We start from the raw sequence: 16,110 nt of genomic DNA on the forward strand, positions 1-16,110 counted from the left end.
GTTGAGTAATTAACATTGAAACATTTTGTATAGATGTATCCAGAAAAAGATTACTGTAAAACAGCTGCCTGGTCTAAATAGCTTACCTTTCTTTGCAGCCAAGCTGAATGGGAGCAGCTACTGAATAACTGCAGTGCATTTCTGTTCTATGGAATGGAAAGATTCTTGTCTCATATTTTACTTAACAGATTCATTGCTATGAACATCCCAGGTGAGATAAGGAAGCTAAAAAAACTATATATTGTGTTCTCTTCCCTTGCAAAGCATCATAAAATTCTATTCATGCCAAATAATTATGAGAATATTAGGGTTATGCAATGAAAGGTACAGTTTAACACAGAGCTAAGGGACCATGCTCTTCATTCAAGAAGTTCTGCATTCAGGATATGGAACAAATAGCAATTTAAATTCTTGTTGTTTTCTATCTGTTAGAATAGTCTTAGAATTTAAGCAGTGAGAATCTAACACTACTTTTGGGAAGGGGGAGTTCTGTCAAATTTACTTGACTGTTTTTATTGTTGGACATATTTTTCTTTCTCCTGAAATTTGGTTTCTTCCCATTGGGTTCAAATTTCTCAAAAAGACATATATTAAAAGGTTAGGACTCAAATTTTCAAAAAATTGCCTCAGATTTTGGGGGCCCAAGATCTGATATTCAGAGTTTCTGAGTGCTGACAGCTCCGAGTTGAGTTGAATTAGAGTTGGAGATGGTATTCATAAATTACACCTTACATGTTTAGAGTTGGGCACTGAAAATTAGACGTCACTTTTGAAAACATGGGCCTAAATGATCTGTCTCTGGTAGTCTTGTTTTATAATCCCCTATAGCAGGGAAATGCTTTTCATGTATGTGTCTAGACCAGGGGTCGGCAGCCTTTCAGAAGTGGTGTGCCAAGTCTTCATTTATTCCCTCTAATTTAAGGTTTTGCATGCCAGTAATATATTTTAACATTTTTAGAAGGTCTATAAGGCTATAATATATAACTAAACTATTGTATGCAAAGTAAATAAGGTTTTTAAAATGTTTAAGAAACTTCATTTAAAATTAAATTAAAATGCAGAGCCCCCCGGACCAGTGGCCAGAACACGGGCAGTGTGAGTGCTACTGAAAATCAGCTCATGTGCCTCCTTTTGCACGCATGCCAGAGGTTGCCTACCCCTGGTCTAGACTGATGGTGCTTCTTGAATGCTGAATCAAATTTCAAGTGCTAGGAAAAGTCTAGACCCCCTATTTTATCAACAGGAAATTCTAAACGTGTTGACAAAGACACCACTGGAACAGAAAATATGTGAGGCGTGCTGGAAATCACACAGCATTTCTCCATGGACAGAGACCATAGTGCAGGGAAAACACAGAGGCTAGTGATACAATATCTAATATTTTCTCAGAAAGCTTTGGTAGGTTTGTTAGTTACTCAGATGCATTTTTACCAACATGGAGATGGCTTTCACCATCACTGGAAAAGAAAACAAGTCTGTTTCCTGTGTCTGTTAAATTTATCTGAGCCTTTGAAAGAGCAAAGTCTTCTATTTGCAGAAGCACCCAAGTGTCTTAGAAGCCAAGTCCCATTTTCAAAAATGATGTAAACACCTAGGCTACTAAGTGCTTAATATCCTTTTCATGTAGCTACCACTTAAATTCCTTTAAAATATAGTTATTCCTATTAGAGGCTGCACAGTATATGTTTTACAGGGAATTAATCCTGACAGATCCATTAGGGGCATGGGATATTTAAGGATTTGAGGCCAGATTTTTAAAGGTATTTAGGTACCTAAAGAGACAGTTAGGCACCTACTGGGATTTTTTTAAAGGACTTATGCACCAAGCACCCATTAATTTCAAGTATCTTTACAAATCTAGCCTCAAGCCCTTAAATATACCCTGTACACAGTGGATCTGTCAGGGTAGCTGCACAGTCTTCCCTATTCCTGTTCATCTACCCAACTTTCCACAGGTTGACAGCCCATTAAGTCATTTAATGTTACCTGTAGGCTGAATCGGGTACAGAGCTAATTTTCATGGAACCTAATAAATACTAATTTTTGAGAGCCTCCACTGACCTATATCTGCAAACATGATATTATAATTCTCTATCACTAAATTTTCTGAAAGCGGAGATTGTTTCTTGCCATCCTGGCTACAGTTATCCACATTTCATAGTTTTCCAAAGCACATGAATATTTATTTTAAAAGGATAAGTTAGCTATTTGAATTACAATAGCTTCTTGTGTTTTTCCTTAACAAATATTCAAAAACAGTACAGAAAAGGCATCGGTAGTGAATTAGTCTGCTATATATTCCTTGATGGGTCTCACTGACCATGTAAATTAACTGATTGCATCTGAAAAATCACATTTGATTTGCAAAACATGATTATCTATCAGAATAATATAAATATTTGTAAATCTCACTTAAATTTAATTTGCTTTCAGACAGACAACTGACAAATGAAGCAGAGATCCCTGTCATTTGTTTGTAAGAATATATGGGACCTTTCTGGATAAAAGTCACATTGGACCAAATTTTGCAATCTTTACTTAAGTAGTATTTACTCATGCAAGTAAATCCTACTGAAATCACTTCTACCGAACTTGAAAGGGTTGCAGAAATGAGTCCTGTAAATTTATTATTTATTCTTATTATTTATTTATTATTTGTATTACCATAGCACCTAGGAGCCCTACTCATGAACCAGGACTCCATTGTGCTAGGTGCTGTACAAACACAAAACAAAAAAATGTTGGGTAGTAGTAGAAAGTGATTATTCAAACACTTTTCCTTAACAAATAGCTGAGTATACAGTTATGGCAGAAGAAAAAATAAATGTTTATATTGAAAACTGTTTATTCAATACTTTCACAAGAGCAATAACATCAGAAAGATACATGTTATCTATTTTCATTTTGTAAATGCTGTTAAAACAACTAACTTTATTTTTCCAGAATGCCAGTTGATGGTACTTTTAGATCTGGTGCAGTCAAATCAGAGTTTCCAACGACTGGCAAAGCTTGATACACTCAAAAGGTAGAATAAATCTTATTGTATCCTGCAGATAGTCACAGTGTCTCATTTTTTGTCTTTCAAAGCAAATTTAAAATTGTCTCTTGTGCTTCTGAAAGTAGGGTGGACTCAGATCTGAGTTTGGAGTGGGGAGTTTGGCCACTTTCCTCCATGATCCTACAGAAGCCTTTTTCACAGGTGCTGCATTATATCAGGGCTCCACAGATGAGGAGAGGACAGATCAAGGCTGTGGGGAGACTGAGTTGGGGGGGGCAGAAACCTTCCCCACTGTCTTCTGAATTCAGGATTTTTAAATTAAGCTACACCTCTACCCCCATATAACGCTGTCCCCGGGAGCAAAAAAATCTTACCGCGTTATAGGTGAAACCGTGTTCTATCAAACTTGCTTTGATCCACCGGAGTGTGCAGCCCCGCCCCACCTGGAGTGCTGCTTTACTGTGTTATATCCAAATTCTTGTTCTATCGGGTCGCGTTATATCGGGGTAGAGGTGTAGTTAAATAGTTAGAGCCTTTCTAGCATAGAAAGATACCTTAGAGTCCTTCTGAAGGTTTATACAATTAATACTTTGAGACCGAGCCAAGTGTTTGTGTTTTGCTGGAATAAATTGTTTTGGGATGCTAATTAACTTCCTTCCAGATGTTTACTATTGCTGATTAAAGGTGTTAACCTTGAAGACAGCTAAGTATCTGCCTTGCATCTAAATTTAAAGAGACAGAGCTCACACATTTATTGTATACATCTAATACAAATTCTTGAGAGATTAAAATACTTTCCACTTTTCTGACTTCACTAATAAGAAATAAATAGAAAAGTCCCCCTAAAAATATAAAGAGTCATCAGTATCGCATCGCCACTTCCTCCAAAAGTACCTGTACACCTTGCAAATTAAAATGTGCTGGATGTAAGATATCTAATACATAAATACACACACACACACACACACACACACACACACAAAATAACTAAATATTTAAATCCAGTAAACTAAGCCTGAATCCCCCTCTTTTATATGAAAACAATTAAGAATGGTACCTTTATTTCTCAAAGCTTTTTTCCCCAAACACAGTCATTCCCTAAATTAAGTCAAAAGACAATTCCTTAATGTTGGTTTTCCAACTGTGTACGTTTGCAGTCTCATCCTAATAGATTATTGTATTTACCAGCCTGTTGCTGTCATCCTGCATCCCTTAAATGGGTGATTTATGGCTCTGACTGTGACAGTTCTCTGAAAGTTTAGAATAACTTCAATTAAAAGCTAAATCATATAACTTCGTGTTCCCCCAAGAAATAAATAGCATCCTCCAAAGAGATTATAGAAAACCTTCCCTGTTGTTTTATACAAGGATTACCATGAAATGCAGATTAACAAAAAGCCAAATTCCATTTTTAAATTACTACAATTCCAATGCTATAGAATTTCACCTGAAAAAAAAAAACCCTATCAAAACTCCAACTCTCCATGTGTTCAGTTGCAGCAATTTAATTTAATCCAGCTCCAGGGTAGAGAACGTCTTTCCTTGTATATCGTTTCTGAGTCTCCAAACTTTTGCTGGACTCGCTCTAACAGCTTGTTTTCACTGCTAAAGTATCTGCATTTTTTACTGTGGGTAATTAATATGTGTGAGTTATGCTGAGGTAAAAACACAGTAAGACCAGGAACTCTAGTTTAACTGCCAGGACAACCTGAAGTGCCTTGTCTTTACTGTTGTTTTACCTTGGGGTAGCTCGAACATCTTATTACCACAAGGGAAACAAAACACAACTTTTTTAGCAGTAAAGACCTGCCCTATCTCCAAATATGACAAAGTACAGACATGCATCTCATGTAAGGTGAAATCACTTCTCTTCTTTTTCATCCTCCTGAAGGTAGCCATTACTGATAACTCAGCATGCCTGTCTCCAAACAACTCAGCTGGATTCTAAAGCCTACTCCACAGCCCCTTATCCACAACTAATGTGCTTTGTCTGCTATTGTTTCCTTTAATTTACTCTATTATCGTTCCGTAAACAGTAACATGGCAGTGCACAGTCTGCTAGGTGGGACTTCACACCCTGCAAAGATGAAGTAGAGCTTAATATAGTTGTTTATATAGCATCTCCTACTTAATACAAAACATTCCAACACACTGTCACTAAGAATTAAAAATGTATGAGAAAAATGCAGTCCACCATTTACTGATATGTTGATGTTTACTGATATTTCACCATTTACTTTGTATGGTGAAAGTTGAATAAAAATCATTTTTGTCCTCTATATTCAAAAGCACAACACACATCATAATGTTTCAGTAAACTTTGTACTTATCATTTTTATGCATTGTATTTATTGATTATATTATTCTTATACTATTGACTTTCTTTAGTCGTCTACATATGTCTGTAGAGAGACCAACAGAGACAGCAATCCTTCTAAGCCTTACTGGTGTTCGTTCCATTATGGCCAACCAGTGGTATACAACCCTGCAAGAGAATGCAGAAAGGCTGGAAATCTTGTCTGAAAGTATGTACTTGTGGCAAATCTTCCCTTAACACATTAGTCCTTAAAATTTTCTGATTCTTTATGTAGAATAGTACAATTCTTATGCTATCCTTTCTGTAGGGTGAGGGCTGAGAGAGAGGCTGTGAAGACCTGCATGCTAATAGGTAGCAGGGATTGGCTGGCTATGTGGGCTTTCTGATCCTTCTTTCTAAAAACCCTGCTCAGAGCCCTACCTGTCCCCCATTAATGGAGAGAGAAGTGTCCTTGAGCTGCCGTACATTAGCAACTATTACTATTTTGAGAAAATGTTCTGTGATGCCTTCAAGGAGAATGTTAACCTTGTCGTCTTGCTTTAAGAATGTAAAGTGAATGTGAGTGAAGGACGAGCTGCTGGTTATAAATTAAGAGCAAGACTTTTATAGTTAAGAGCAAGGTCTTGAATCATGAGCGCCACAGAGCAATCTGTAGGTGCTGCGAAGGCACAGAAAGGGAAACTACCTGAAAGTTACTCGCACAATCACAGAACTATAACTAACTCCTAGTGATCTATATCTTTTTGATTTGCTCCATTTTTAAAAGCTGAGGCACTGGTCTAAAAAAACCCAGGGTTTGTATCTTCTTGTTTTTCAAAATTCTCATTAAAAGTTCATAAAAATGACAGTAGTTCTTTTTAGATTTGTTACAAACTGGAAAAACAACTGGGCAGACCATTCGTGTTCTTCAAAAGTATAAGATTGGAGTGGAAAATTCACCAACTAGAGGTAAGAAATAGACACCTTTGTATAATGTACAGAAACTGGCCTCTGATATTAACAAAATTAGATGCTTGTAGTTTAATCACTATTACAATTCTTTATTACAATGCAAGAGAGGAAAATGTGGCCACTTCAAGTGGCTCCTGACTTCAGTTGCACTTCTCCCTCAGCTGATTTACTGCAAAGCTAAAGCAGATTGGAAATAAGTATGTTTTAAACAAAGGAACATCAGAAGAATATTGCGGTTTTGGAAAAAAAAAATTTAAAAGGCCTCCACTAACTAGGAGATAGGTATATAGAATTACAACAATTTTTAAAACATTTTGCAGTTGATAGGTACATCCACAGTTCATGGAGGGAGTAGGGGTAAGAGAAGAGGTTCAAAAGTCAGACCTTGTAGACCAATACAAACGCAAGATAGTCAAGGTGAACTAATATCTTAGCGTGTCTAATATGTACTGAATCATAAAGTGTTTTCATCGCCATATAGTCACAATATATATTAGAAACATATTAATTCAACATAGGTTAAAACAAATAAATCTTAATCTTACTTTTCTGGACAATCCAGGACAAGATGTTGATTCTGCTTCATAATCTGGGTCCTGATAAATCACTGCATTATTCTATTTTTATGTTGATAAAAATCCATTCTATTTAGTCTAATGGTATACATTTTATATCATTTATTACATAATGGCCTGGTCTTCAGAGGTGCTGAGCACCTGCAATTGCCACAGACTGCAGTGGGAGTTGCTGGTGCCAGGAGTCTCTGAAAATTAAACTTTAATTAGTGCATATGTCATGGGGAATGGATATTTGGAAAATGTCTATAATTTAGTAAGGTACTTTTCAAGTTTAGTTTCTATGGAAAGCTTAATTAATCTTTACATTTTTTGAAAACTTCTTCACTTGATTCCAGCAACTTCTGAATTTGGTTTCATTTGACATATGCAGTATGTATTTGTGATAAAGTAAACTGAACTATCTCTGCATGAAGTAAATCTATTATTATATAAAATTACATCCATAAAAATGCAAATTCTCAGTAGGAAGTAATGAATGTGACCCACGCTGTATAGTGTTCTCTGCAGTTTCCAATCTGTATTTAGCAACAATGTACTGTGTGCAGTCATGCTGCCTTGGGTGTGCTGTCATCCATTAACTAGAGTCAGAGCAGATCAGTACGTAAGGCACACCTCCCTGGAAAATACAGTATGATTGGTGATTAAGTTGGTGGCACTCTCCCCTCTGGGGCCCCAATCCTGCAAACAGTTACTTATGTGTTTATCATTAAACACATTAGCACTCCCATTATGGTCAGTACCACTACACACAAATTTACATAAGTGTTTGCAGGCAAACAGCCTTAGTTAGTATTGAATTAATGCCATATTGTGTTTAAAGGGGGTGTTTTGCTGGGATAAGTGCAGTCTAACAGATGAGACCTAAAGGTAAGATCCTGGCTACATGTGCTGACATTCAGTGACAGTTTTTGGAAAAGATAGGGGTATTAAGGCCAGTAATACGATCAAAATCTAATTTGGGTAATTACATTTTGCCTGTGTAAAATTCCCTGTTTGGTAGCTTTATCACAATTAGCCAAAATATTCACCAACATAGTGTAAATACTTCCCATGAGGTCTGACTGGTATAAAATTTAATTTGTGTGACTGGCAGGCAGTGTTAAGAGCATGACAAACATGAAATATACAGTACTCATTAATTTTACATTTTACAGTATGTAGTAAATTACAGTGATATGGCTGCAGATCATGGCAAAATCTCTACAAACACAAAATAAGTTCAGCCTGCTTGGTAGAAGGCAGCCACTAGAAATTCTTCTCTGTATAGGGTAATTTATACAGGAATTTCCACCTGCTAGCTTGGGGTGGGGGACCCCCACAGGGGCAGTCCTTGACTTATCTCTCTATTGGTTGTTACTAACATAGCATTATAAATCGTATTCCATTTACAAAGTTGTGTAGAAGTTGCCAGAGTTAAGGCCTCTGCCGGTAAAGTAAAGTACAATAAAATAACTCATTTGTTCTTTTGGAAAAGCCAACAAAATCTTCACTTTGCCGACTTATTGTAGTAATGATTTGGGATAGTGGGAAGACTAAAATCCTAAGTATTGTCTTAAGTTTTCTCCGTTCTATGCTCAAATGTCCCTTGTGCGTATTGATCATCATTTCAATGTAAAACAGAGGAATGCAAAAGATACTTGAATATTTAAGCAAACAGAAGGCAAAAATACTATATTGTAAAATATTCTAATAGGTGTAATTGTAAATAACAATTTTTTTGAATATTTTCTAGTGGAAGAGAATTCTAAGAATTCTTCTAGTGATGAAATCGAAAGCCAAATAATTCCCAATCAGTCAAACCTTCCTGCAATTCAGCCATCATCTTTCAATTGTATATTATATGGGCTACCCAACATAATTGTTATGTGAACTCATGTCAGGTTTCTATCTGTAAATAGGAACTCATCTACAGTATACATGATATTGGCCTTATCTTGAAAGCTAGCATTTAGTCAGTCAACTTAAGTACTTTTTGTGTAGACTAATAAGAATTGAGTTTAAGAATATGCAAAGCGTGTTAGCTAATTTATTTTGTTTTAGATTTGTGTACTGATATTAAAATAGCGAAGATTTTTGTCAGAGCTTTGTATTATTGAAAGTATGTATTTCTCTATGCTCTTCTCTTAATTAAAGTCTTTAAAAACAGATCTTGGATTTCTGCTTATGATTACTCCATTATTTACCTTCTGCTTAAAAAAGAGCAAGCATACTGTTTTTCACATCACAAACTTGTGCAATGAGACTCAAAAGTACTTTTTAATTGACTAACTTTCCTTTGAATAATTTATAATAGCATTGATGAAGTTCTCAAATCTCTGCTGGGGTTCACAAAATTCCAGAAAACTCATTCACAATCAACTATGTTGTGTTAAGCAAAAATAAGGTATATTTTCCACTTCTTTTTGCATTACTTGCTCTGCATTCAGCTATGATAGTATAAATAATGATTGGATTTTCCAGGGCCATATACTACAGTGACCAGATGTCCCAATTTTATAAGGACACTCCTGATATTTGGGGCTTTGTCTTATATAGGCACCTATTACCCCCCACCCCCATCCCAATTTTTCACACTTGCTATCTGGTCACCCTACTATACACAGATGTGGGAAGGGAGCTCAGCTTCCTCTACAGCAGCATTCTTCTCTTCCCCTGACTTCACAAAGGGCTCTGTGCGGCACCAGGGATCTCCGGGCTAAGGAAGGAGTACATGGACCCCAGCGGCATGACCAGAAAGTACTTGCAGTGTCTCGCCACAAGCTTCATGGAGAATAAAATAGATATACCAAGTGGCTCTATGAATTTTGCCTATGATTCCCCCACCCCCAACAATGGGGAAGGCCTCCTTGAGCCTCTTACCAGCACTCCTGATGTTGTCACACCTTTATTATATTGCTGACAATGCTTTATGCTACAGTGACAGCATAGAGAACACAAGATTTGGGCACATTCTAAAAAGCCAGTGATGTGGTAGCAATTATAGAAGTATTCTATTGTACACTGGAGTTTTCAACAGGTACAAGTCAATAAAATTCCTTTCCCCTATCCTACTTAGTAGATTGTGCCCCATTTTAGGGGACCATGTATATTATTTAACCTTTTCTCTCCTGTATTAGTTTAACACTGAACATCAAAAAAAGCTTGACACCCAGACAGACCATTTAATCTCCATGGAACCTGACTGAAAATTTTACTACGGTATCCTGGTCTGAGGTAATTGATCTTTTTCCTGGTATATTGCAGCAAACATGGATAATGTGCTGGCCTCCAAAATAAATAAAAATAAAACAAAATTAACTAGCTAACTAATAAGGGAGTTTAAATTATGTGTCCTCCACTACCTAAAACAGAGATGTAATATTTAATTGTTGCAGTCTGCTCATAGATTTCATGGATAATATGGAGAACTATTAAATTAACCAAATTCCGAAACAATTGTAAACACGCCTTATGCTTAGTCAGTCACCGGTGGAAGTTTTAAACAATTTTATAACTTTTTTTGTACCAATAGAAATAAATGCAAAATAATTTAGAACTTAGTGAAAATATAAAGCTTTGATAATCATTTCAAACAAAAAAGTTTTAAAATACTCTTTTTTCCCAGCAAGGCAGCCAAGCCTGTTCCCTATGATAAATTTTTTGTACTCACTTTAAGGCATTAAAATGTCACTAAAAAGATACTGTTCCTGGCTACCATGCTGTGCTAAAGTTAATTAGAACCTGATAGAGCTTTAAAGATTTGTAGCACATTATTATAAAATCATGACATGCAAAACATCTTTTTTGTTCACACAAGAATATCAATAAATTCTTCTCCACTACCAGAGGTTTATCAGATAACTTTATATGACCTGTAACTTCTACATCAAATTATTTGTTATAAAATGCACAATGATTTTTTAAAAATGTATTCCATTTAAATTGAATTTTCTTTTCTAGTTAAACATTTGACTTAGTCACATTTTGTAAATGGATTGTCTTGCTTTCATCTAGGCTTTTGGGAACATGCCAAAATTAAACCAGGAAATGTTGGCATATAACATTTGTTTTTAGTTATCAGTGCTAAAATGTAAGACTGATTCAGCAAAAAAGTTTTCTCTTCAGTCTTCTGTACTTTTCAAGATCCAGACAGCCACAGCAGATGGCCATATTTAGCATGGAATCCCACTTAGTTATTTCCCAACTTCCCATAGCCTTGCACATTCAGAAAAATCTGCTCCCCATTGGCAAGTGTAGCTTTCCAGGAGACAGAAAGCTCCCAACCTCCTACACTCTTTTATTCCTGAGTCTCAGAAACACCAATTATCTCTCCCATGGGTATGCACGTCCTAGGAGATAATCCAGGTATCTAAATGCAGCATCTCTTGCCCTGTCACAGTTAAATATATTTATGGTTGTCTTCTTTTTGAGAGTGGGTGGATTGTTCTTGTTTTGTTTTGCATCTTTTAAATATTTAATAAAATATACACACAGTTAAAGGTGAGGGACTCATTACTTGATTGCATGATGCCTAGGAGTCCTGTAGATTTTTAGTTACTGTTGTGGTCCACTGAGTGTCTTCTACCCCAGTTTGCTGTAATGTTCAAGGGAATTTCTCCCTTTTTCTTCAGTTGCTCTTTTTTGATGCCTCAAGAGGGGGAAGGAGTGGGGGGAATGTGGTAAGGAGGAAATAATTGTTGGGCATTGTAGCCCCTGTGTTGCTTCTCATGGATGATATACAGAATGAACCTGTCATCCAGAGAAGACTCCAGAGTTTCGGTTATTCATTCCTTACTGACAACCATTCAGTCAAAAACACTCTTAAGACCCCTGTGCTTGTAATATGACATCAGAAGACACCTCAGGCTTGCATGAGTTCCCCAATGGCATTCCTCAGTTGTTTCTGTGACGATCAGGACGGTAAATCTATCTTTGGGAGTTGGGCACGGGGACAACCTAAAGGCTGAGATTTTCAAAGCTATGTGGCTAAGTCCCCTGTACTCCTTCAAAAATATCAACCAAAATGTAGTAGTCTTTGGGGGACCGAGAGGCCTATGGTGTGTGTGTTTCAGTAAATACCTGTACAGCAGCTAATTTCCTTTTTTGGATTGTGCCCTTTGAAGGATACTCTTTCTTGTAAGGATTCAGTAACACCCTAAAATTGTGAAAACTAATGGTAAAGCTCTGCTAACAGAAAGAGAATTATCAGGTAAGAAATTTCTCAAACTCTCTAAGCCTCTCCAAAATCCTCAGGCAAGCCCTGTGTATAGTAGAGTAATCATGGCAGACTGTATTAAATCTTTGCTGTGGGTGGAAGCCCAACCAAAAATGCAAAGGTCAGTTGTGCAATTCACTTCCTTTTCCAGACCATTAGTGGAGGTGCTACATAAAACCAAATGTAATACCAATCCCTGTGGTGCCCCAAAAGACACTACCCTTCATCTTGATACATTTCATTATCCTGTTAGCAGCCTGCATTATCCTCTTTTCAGAACAAGTGAATGTTCATATCCAAGCCCATTTGAATTGCTGCTTTACAAAATCTTGCATGAAGGTCTATTAAATGCTTTATTAAAATCATAATGTGCAGCATTCCCTTTACCCACCAATTTTGTAATTCTGTTCTTGCCAAGGTTGTAAATGCCAAGGTTTTTCTATACAATTTCTTCCTAAAACCCATCTTGCTTGTAGCTCATGGTTCCATGATCCTCTAGGTGTTTAGCAATGTTTTTAATATGATTTTTTTTCACTAATTTACTCTGTATAGAAATTGGAGTTACAGAAGTGTAACTGCCACGGTTACACTTTTCTTTATTGTAGTTTTGGATTACACTTGCCTTATTCCAGTCTTTCAATATTTCCCCTTTGGCCAATGATTTTTCAAAAATAGTTGGTGGTACACTCAGTTCATTAACTAATTCTCTTTTTACCTCACAGTGCATATCATCCAGACCACCTTAATTGTGTATGCTCAGATTTTCCCAGTACTCCTTTATCTGTACCTTATCTACGGTTACGTTTAGAGTCTTCCTTCCTTACCAATTCTTCAATCTTCAGTTTCAGTCATTTTCTGAATTACCATTAATGTCATCATCCTCATTTTATTAATGGAGCTGTTTATCCCTATTTCTCCTTATCCTCTGATACAGTTCTTAAAAATCCTTATTTCCCTTGATCCCTTTAGCCAGCACTAACTTTTTTTGCCTGCTCCTATATTTTCCCTATACGCTTTAACTAAGTATTCTTGCAACTTTTTTTGTTTCCAGGGCAGGATGTTTTTTAGCCTCAGATCTTTGAGCAGTTTGAAGCCACATTAGCCACTCCATAGTTTTGCATTTTTCTTTCTGAAAGGAACTCAACCCTGCTAGGCCTGAATTATGATATATTTTAGGCTTTCCTAGCTCTCTTCCACCCTAATTAATTTTAATAATACTTACTATTTTAATTTCACAAAGTTTGCTTTTCTGAAATCTAAAATTCTTGTTCATTCTGGAAACCCATGGTCTCTGATACTGAATTTAAGTTATTCATCATGTTCACTGGTTGCATGTTTCTCAATATACTCATGTTCTCAGTCAGTTCTTCCCAATCTGTATGAAATAATACAACAATATCTTTCAAAAAAAATTAGAGATATACCTACCTCATAGAACTGGAAGGGACCCTGAAAGGTCATCAAGTCCAGCCCCTGCCTTCACTAGTAGGACCAAATCTCTTCTCTGTTTCAAGTCTGCACTTTCCGAACCAAGGTTTGTTTTTTTCCTTTATTTATGTTTACTTTATCTTAGCAAAGGAGACTCTTCAATGCATGTTTGGCTACATTTTCCAGCACCCGTACAGATCATTTAAATTCCCCATGAGTACAGTGTTTGGTAAACTGGAGTATCTAAGTAGCAGATATCCACAGGTATTCATCTCTTGAATCCTTACCTAGAGAATTTACACACATCTTTCTTCATCACATCATTTATTGTCAAATTGTAGTTTGTTGGCATTGTGAATATTTTTGACATATGGTGCCACCCACACATTTTTTCTTCTCTTATCTCTAATATAGATAATAAAAAGGCCTTGAAAAAGAGTGTGCTCTTTTTTAACTGTAAATCACCAATCCTTTCCTACTTACTGCATTAACTTTAGTATTCTTGAAGTACCAGCTTCCAGACTTATGACAGGGCCAGAAAAGTTTCTTCACCTATTCAGAAAATTACAAACGATGTTCTTTGATAATAACCCAAGATAAAAGGTACCATGCTGAAAAGGTTAAGAAAGACTGTTCAGTGGTGTCTAATATCAAAGTATAATTAGCTTATTCAGTAATTTACAATTGTGAATTTTATTTACGAAACCGATGCAAATATTTAATCTTCCGAAGTGACTTTTCCAAAAAATGTTACCATTGGTATTGGATGCTTTGTTCCTAACTGCCATACAGCAACCTCTGTCAAAAAGATGAATGAGTATGTTTGAAAATTTCTCTACAGTCTGACAGCACTACTTTATCATAAAACTTTGATAAAGAATAATGTCTAGATCCAGGAAACTATAGACCTGTAAACTTGACTTGTTGGGAGGAAGATACTGGAAACACTAATCAGGGATACAGCAGGGGAACACCTAGAAATGTATGATTTATACTAATTAAGGATAGTCAGAGCGGAGGGTAGGCATAACATTTGATCAAATTTCTTGAGAAAGTAACCAAAGTCATTGACTTGGGGCCATGGTGTGCAGCCATAAACATGGGTTGCCGGGACTTTAAAAAACCTTTTTATGCAGTACTGCACTAAAGGCTACTCAGTAAGCTCAGTAAATATAGTATAGCTGCTTGAGTAGATAATGAACTACCTTGAATATCAATGAAAGTGGGTATTCATGCAGTGATATAGGATGATTACTAGTCAATGCCACAATGATTAGTACCTGTGGGGGGGTTCCCTCTGTATCAGGTAGAAGCAATGTTCAGTAACATGATTAAATGTCCTGATACTATAAAAGCAGAGGGTCACTCAGTGCAAAGGCACAAGCTGGTAGAATTCAGAATGATTTGGAGAACCAAACAGCACAGGCAAATGAATAGCTTTTATATTTCACTGCAAAGAAAGGTAAGGACTTGGGGAAGATAACAAGAAGGAAAACTAGTATACATTTTATAAGGAAAAAATTCAACAGTACTGCTGTTAAAACTCTAGAGCGTTGAGTGTTTAAGTAATAAAACCGGTAAATAAAAATTGAGGGTGGGCAAATTTAGGGGGTGAACAAACAGTTGAAAAAAGTGATGGAGAAAAGGTCAGGTTCAAAGGCTTGAGTTGGTTAAGCATCTGAAACCCTAGAAGTTTTTCCCAAACTTTCTGTGAGTTGTGGCTGAAAGTTGGGTTGATTCTTATTTTGGCCAAATCATTTTTGCCATCCCTATCCGTTTTCAGAAGTTAGTATATATTTAACAATTCATAAGGTCACATTCTACATAAATGCTCTATGGGGCTGATTCTCATTTAGGCTAAGGGCCCTTTGCACCTCTCTAGAAGTGTAAAGGGATCTTAAAGTATGTGGAAGATATTATTTACATCCAGCATACGGTCACCTTAAACTGCCAGAGTGATGTAATGGGCCTTTAGTGCAAATGAGAATCAGAGCTTATGTGGGTAGTACACACTTGTGGTGACCCTTAGTAAAAGGGTGAGTTAAAAGAATAGAAGGGGTTTATAATAGCACAGAGCTCACTCTGCATGATAGGGGGAATTTGGGAGTGCTCTTCCTCAAAAAGGCTAAGGAAAGTAGGTGTATGTTCTTTCCAATACAGATGATCCTCATTATTACATACAGTTTTCTGAAAGAACAATAAAGCTAAAGGTCTATAAGACTAATTTAGCTATTATTTAATACAGGACAAGTGACATCAACTAAAGCTAAGAAAACCTTAATGACTGTTTTTAAAAAGATAGTTTATTAAATACTGAGTAGTGACTCAAGGCAAATTAGTAGACTCAAGAACTGTAATGAATTTGGGCAATTTAGAAAAACAGTGCTACAATTACTAACTATGCAAAACTGACTTCTTGCCCTGAATATACCAGTCACTGGAATATTATTCTTTATGAGATTGTGCAAAGATCCTAGCAGAGGATTGCTCATTGCCGCCAATTGCTTCTCAGCCATCTTCCCCCAGTCGCTTCAGAAGAGACCCCTCTAAGAGTTGTGCTAGCTCTAACTGTTTGAGATGGGCAAAGCCTAGCTGCATTTAACATGGCTGTAGCATAGATAGACCCAAATTGTCTTAACTTTGA

General features: G+C 36.5%; 1 protein-coding gene across 1 annotated transcript in view; it reads left to right on the forward strand.

Annotated features, from left to right (window-relative positions):
* CFAP46 (cilia and flagella associated protein 46) overlaps positions 1-8,955 on the forward strand; it is a 155,567-nt gene extending 146,612 nt beyond the window's left edge. The window contains exons 57-61 of the mRNA XM_045025832.1: positions 99-211; positions 2,944-3,025; positions 5,387-5,523; positions 6,177-6,263; positions 8,577-8,955. Coding sequence (XP_044881767.1) covers positions 99-211; positions 2,944-3,025; positions 5,387-5,523; positions 6,177-6,263; positions 8,577-8,713 — 556 coding nt within the window. The 3' untranslated portion in view covers positions 8,714-8,955. The remainder of the gene's footprint in view (positions 1-98; positions 212-2,943; positions 3,026-5,386; positions 5,524-6,176; positions 6,264-8,576) is intronic.
* Positions 8,956-16,110: the final 7,155 nt, after the last annotated feature.

Source organism: Mauremys mutica, chromosome 7 (genome assembly GCF_020497125.1).
Source record: "Mauremys mutica isolate MM-2020 ecotype Southern chromosome 7, ASM2049712v1, whole genome shotgun sequence".
Classification (NCBI taxonomy): Eukaryota; Metazoa; Chordata; order Testudines; family Geoemydidae; genus Mauremys; species Mauremys mutica.